At 39.8% G+C, this 5,822-nt stretch overlaps 2 protein-coding genes across 2 annotated transcripts in view; both read left to right on the top strand.

Annotated features, from left to right (window-relative positions):
• Positions 1-427: 427 nt before the first annotated feature.
• LOC111442711 (nitrate reductase [NADH]-like) lies at positions 428-3,539 on the top strand. Its single transcript, XM_023080201.1, has 4 exons — positions 428-1,480; positions 1,568-1,708; positions 1,785-2,017; positions 2,097-3,539. The coding sequence occupies exons 1-4, from the start codon at positions 511-513 to the stop codon at positions 3,414-3,416; spliced, it is 2,664 nt and encodes an 887-aa protein (XP_022935969.1). The 5' UTR covers positions 428-510; the 3' UTR covers positions 3,417-3,539.
• Positions 3,226-5,822, top strand: part of LOC111442720 — a 21,415-nt gene continuing 18,818 nt past the window's right edge. The window contains exon 1 of the mRNA XM_023080214.1: positions 3,226-3,230. The gene's annotated coding sequence lies outside the window, so the exon portion shown is untranslated. The remainder of the gene's footprint in view (positions 3,231-5,822) is intronic.

Here is a 5,822-nt window from a genome sequence, read left to right as displayed (position 1 = left end):
CCCCCCCCCCCCCCCCCCCCACCCACCCACCTACCTTCCCCTGCGATACCCCCGCCCCCAGTTGCGAGCTATGCCCCTCTTTCTAGATCTTTGCTGCCTTTGGGGCTCTTGGTTCCTTCCCTTTTTGCTCCTTTTTTGACCATTTACTCAAAATGTAGACCTGAAGAACAACCCACTGGCTCGCTCTGTTCTGCGGTATTTACTCAAAATGTAAGACCTGAAGAACAACCCACTGGCTCGCTCTGTTCTGCGCACACCAAACCGCCTCTTTAGCCCTCCAGCCCAAACCGACTCTTTCCCTTCTCAACAAATTATGGATGATTCATTCTTTTTATAATATTATTTTAGTCCTCATCGCCAACTTGATCTTTGCTTTTGCTTTTGATTTCTTGTCTTCTTCTGGGTTGTTCCCTATATAAACGTTCTCTCCCTTCATTTCTCTTTCTCAGGGAACACTCCTCTGTTTCTTTCACTTATAAACGACTGGAGCTCGAACTAACCCATCTTCACATGGCTACCTCTGTCCACAATCGTCAGTTTCCCCATTTGGATTCCGCCATTCGTGGCTGTAATTTTCCCTCCAATCCGGAGTTCTCCAAACCCAAGAAGACGGCGGCAATGGAGAACACCGGCGATGATGACTTCTCCAGTGATGACGACAACGATTCCGATTTCAACGACTTGATTCGAAAAGGGTTGAGCGAATTGGAGCCGTCGATTCACGATCCGAGAGATTCCGGCACGGCGGATGGTTGGATTGAGAGAAATGCGTCCATGGTTCGTCTTACGGGTAAACATCCTTTCAATTCGGAGCCGCCGTTACCCCGTTTGATGCACCATGGGTTCATCACTCCGGTTCCGCTTCATTACATCCGTAACCACGGCCCGGTGCCGAAGGCGAATTGGAACGATTGGACCGTCGAGATTTGCGGTTTAGTGAAAAAACCAACCCGGTTCACTATGGACCAACTCGTTAACGATTTCCGTAGCCGGGAATTTCCCGTCACACTCGTCTGCGCCGGTAACCGCCGGAAGGAACAGAATATGGTTAAGAAAACCATCGGATTCAACTGGGGCGGCGGCGGGATCTCCACGTCGGTCTGGCGAGGGGTCCCACTCCGAGACGTGTTAAAGCACTGTGGAATCTTCAGCAGTAAGAAAGGGGCCCTCAATGTCTGCTTTGAAGGAGCAGAGTGTTTGCCCGGCGGCGGTGGGTCCAAGTACGGCACTAGCCTGAGAAAGGAAGTAGCCATGGACCCAGGTAGAGATATAATGCTAGCGTATATGCAAAACGGCGATCTGTTAGCACCGGACCACGGATTTCCCGTTCGGGTCATCACGCCGGGATTCATCGGCGGCCGGATGGTCAAATGGCTAAAACGCATTATCGTAACCACAAAAGAATCAGATAGCTATTACCATTACAGAGACAACAAAGTCCTCCCCTCCCATGTCGATGCAGAATTGGCAAACGCCGAAGGTAAACAAAACCCAGAAATCAAATCATATAATCAATTCTAATTTCAACATTACAACAACTAACACGGCGGTGATTATGAATTCGTAGCTTGGTGGTACAAGCCGGAGTGTATTATCAGCGAACTGAACATAAACTCTGTTATAACCACACCATGCCACGAGGAAATCCTGCCAATAAACTCATGGACTACACAACGGCCGTATACATTAAGAGGATATGCATATTCCGGTGAGTTTTGCGTCATTTTTTCAGTTTTTTGGTGTCATTGTGTGGAGAATTTGAAGTAAAAAATGAGTAATTACAGGAGGGGGGAAGAAAGTGACACGAGTTGAGGTGACTCTCGACGGCGGAGAAACATGGCATCTCTCCGATTTGAACAGCCCGGAGAAGGCTACAAAATACGGGAAGTATTGGTGTTGGTGTTTCTGGTCGCTGGAGGTGGAGGTTCTTGACCTGCTTGCGGCGAAGGAAATTGCAGTCCGCGCTTGGGATGAGACGTTCAACACTCAGCCGGAGAAGCTCATATGGAATCTCATGGTAAGTGGGTATCAATGCGTTTGACTGATTCACGGCCTCATCTTCGTTAATTCACTTAATTTCTTTATGGGTTTTTCAGGGAATGATGAACAATTGCTGGTTTCGAGTCAAAACCAATATGTGCAAGCCGCACAAGGGAGAGATCGGAATCGTTTTCGAACACCCAACGTTGCCGGGAAACCAGTCCGGCGGATGGATGGCTAAAGAGAGACACCTCGAGATATCCACCGAAAACAACCAAACCATGAAGAAGAGTATCTCATCGCCGTTCATCAACACCGCGTCAAACATATACTCAATGTCCGATGTCAAAACCCACAACTCCGACCAATCCGCTTGGATCGTCGTCCACGGCCATGTCTACGACTGCACCCGCTTCCTCAAGGATCATCCCGGCGGCACCGACAGCATTCTCATCAACGCCGGCACCGACTGTACGGAAGAATTCGACGCCATTCACTCCGACAAAGCGAAGAAAATGCTCGAGGATTACCGAATCGGCGAGTTGATCACTACCGGCTACGCTTCGGATTCGTCGCCTGACACCTCTGTTCATGGGCCAGTTAATCATAATATCCCCCATTTAGCTCCAATCACGGAGACGCGGCGCGTGGCTCTAATCCCGCGTGAGAAAATCCCCTGCAAATTGATTTCCAAAACGGCAATCTCCCACGACGTTAGACGGTTGAGATTCGCTCTGCCATTAGAGGATCAAGTGCTTGGATTACCGGTGGGTAAACACGTATTCCTCTGCGCAAACATTGACGGCAAGCTATGCATGAGAGCCTACACGCCCACCAGCGGCATCCACCAAGTGGGTTACTTCGAATTGGTTGTCAAAATCTACTTCAAAAACGCGCACCCCAAATTCCCCAACGGCGGGCTCATGTCGCAGCATTTGGACTCGCTCCCACTCGGATCCGAAGTCGAAGTGAAAGGCCCATTGGGGCACATCGAATACACCGGCCGCGGCCACTTTCTAGTCGACGGCAAGCCAAAGAAGGCCAAGAAGCTAGCTATGTTAGCCGGCGGAACGGGCATAACGCCGATTTATCAAGTGGCGCAGGCGATTTTGAAGGACCCAGAGGATGAAACGGAGATGTTCTTGGTGTATGCGAACCGAACGGAGAATGATATCTTGATGAGGGACGAGCTGGATGAATGGAGTAGGAGCGATAAGAGGTTCAATGTGTGGTATGTGGTGCAAGAGAGTGTACGAGAAGGGTGGGAGTATAGTGTCGGCGTGGTGTCGGAGAGTATCATGAGGGAGCATCTTCCGGCCGCATCGGCCGATTTGTTGGCGTTGGCTTGTGGACCGCCGCCGATGATTAAGTTCGCCGTGCAACCCAATTTGGAGAAGATGAATTACGACACCGCTGATTCGTTGTTGGTGTTTTGACTCGGTGAAGCTAAGTGTTACGGTCATACTTGTTGTCAAATTTACTGTAGAAGAAAGTGCAATTGTGACATTAAGCTTAGTTTATGCTGTGTTTTCGTTTATCAATGTTGTTTAATTTGTATGGAAAAAGAAATGCACATAACTTTGAAAATAGCTTTGGAATTTAGAACTTTATTTTAAATTAATTTGACTAAAAAACCCCTTAATTAATTAATATTGAGCATATTATTGAAGAAACCGTACAAATTGATCTGACAACGGTATTCTAATATATTCCCAAAGATTATTAAATACACTAAGTTGTAAAAGGTCATTACTAGTAGTTAGTTTGTTATTATTGTGGTTAGCCACGGTTTTAAAATATATTTATTATGAAAAGGGCTTCGTTGTCAACCTCACATTTTTAAAACACCTCTATTATAAAGAGGGTTTACATAGTATATATTGTCCGTTTTAGCTCGTTATGTGTCATTGTCAGCTTTACAATTTTAAAGCTCGTCTAACATGGACAGGGTCTAACTGGAAAAAAGAAAAATATTGTCCACTTTTGGTCGTCCTCAATTTGACTAGTGGCTCATTCCATTCGATGACTGACTTTGATACAATTTGTAACGATTTGAGATCACAGATATTTAGTCTATTGCATATTATCATCAACCTTATAAGATACTGTTACGCACAAATTTCCACATCCTTGTAATAAATATCATACTCTCTTCAACCGATTTAAATAAAGGCAATAGACGACAAAACTAGTGAAATTTATTGAAGTAACGGACGATCGTTAATTACATTACAATATATATATTATCTATATATATAAATGAAAAAGCATCTCTTTAATCCTTGACTTAAAATATTTTTAAAATTTTATTAGTGCTTAATCAATCTACTAATTAAAAATTAAGCAAAATATCTGGATGCATACGTCAGCAGATCTTTTTTTAAAAACAATAATCACATTACACAAATCTTAATACCAAGGGTTACACTAATTATTAGCCATAATTAAATGCCTCCTATATTTATTTATTTATTTATTATTTGTCTAACCTATTGAAATTTAGCACCTACAACTGTGGGGGTTACGAACACATAAATATTAATTTAAATTATTAAGTAAAGAAATTAAATATATAGCCAGAAATACTACATTAAAAGCCATTAAAATAAATTAATTTTCAAATATTTGTTCAAATAAATAAAACTACACGCATTTGATTATTTTATATATTATTTTAAGTAATTATTTATAAACGCAAAAATATATCTGCCACCTCGCACTAACGACGCCGTACATGCAACAGACCCTTTAATTTTTAATTTTTAAAAAATAATATTATAAGCCTAATGTAACAAAACAAAAAATCAAATATTACAATAAAGTTTATAATTTATAATTTATAATTAATTTAAAATAATAAAGATACTTAATAGACCTTTATATTTAATTAGCCATTTATTTTTTATTCATTAATGGTTTAAATAAATAATACAAATTAAATGGCAAAGAAAAAGCCCAGCCCAATTTATTCGTCATGGCCCATCAACTTAGCCCACGAACCACGTCCACTTTATTCTAGAGCCCCAAATGCGAAGCTACCACTACGAGCCACGACCAAGTCCACTTGATTTAAAGTAATATCAAATTATTATTATTATTATTATAATAAATCATATGTTTTAATTATTGCGGTTCTTTTATTGCAAAATAATAATAATAATAATAAAAAACATAAGAAGAGGAAAATAATATATATATATATATATATATAAATGAAAAAAATATATTGAAAATGCAATTTTTATGGGTTTTTTTTTTCTTTTTGAAACAAACCCTTTTCCTCGTTTATGGACCTCAATGCATGTTATTGTCCTATCTCGATCTCCATGGCCATTTTAACATTTACTGTTATTTGTCTAGAAGCACTTTCATTTACCTGAAAAAAAATATAAGAGTAGCACGTGCTTTGAATATTTTAAGAAATATTAAAATAAGTCATTCCACTGATGATGAAAAAATAAAAGGTCAAGTCTTCGCATCAATTATTAGGAAATTAATTCAACTTTTGATATGGATTTATAAATTTAAATGTTCGATTTTATGGTAAATAATCTCAAAACTAAAATTTTTAAAATATTTTTTTACTCAAGATTAAAGAGAAGGGTAATGTGGACATTTTATAAGAAACGTAGATACCCAAATAAAATTATGCGTAAAGAAACAAAAGTTGTTTTCAACGAAAAAAGAAAATGACAAAAAAACAAAATAAAAAAAAATAAAAAAAGAGAAAATTTCAGTAAAATACAAAAAAACAGCAAAAACGTTTTTAACATAAAGTTTAATATTAAAAGGGTTAAATTTTTTTAAAAAAAATGACACAAAAAAAAAAAAAAAAAAAAAAA

This window comes from Cucurbita moschata, unplaced genomic scaffold, assembly GCF_002738365.1.
Source record: "Cucurbita moschata cultivar Rifu unplaced genomic scaffold, Cmos_1.0 Cmo_Scf00005, whole genome shotgun sequence".
Taxonomy (NCBI): domain Eukaryota; kingdom Viridiplantae; phylum Streptophyta; class Magnoliopsida; order Cucurbitales; family Cucurbitaceae; genus Cucurbita; species Cucurbita moschata.
This window is presented reverse-complemented; position numbering and strand designations above follow the sequence as displayed.

What these genes read in the sequence shown, in the direction of transcription:
- LOC111442711 (XM_023080201.1), top strand. Translation starts at nt 511, where the DNA reads ATGGCTACCTCTGTCCACAATCGTCAGTTTCCCCATTTGGATTCCGCC. An exon ending in AGAATTGGCAAACGCCGAAG is followed by an intron (nt 1,481 to 1,567) that starts GTAAACAAAACC and finishes ATGAATTCGTAG; the next exon opens with CTTGGTGGTACAAGCCGGAG. An exon ending in AGCTCATATGGAATCTCATG is followed by an intron (nt 2,018 to 2,096) that starts GTAAGTGGGTAT and finishes TGGGTTTTTCAG; the next exon opens with GGAATGATGAACAATTGCTG.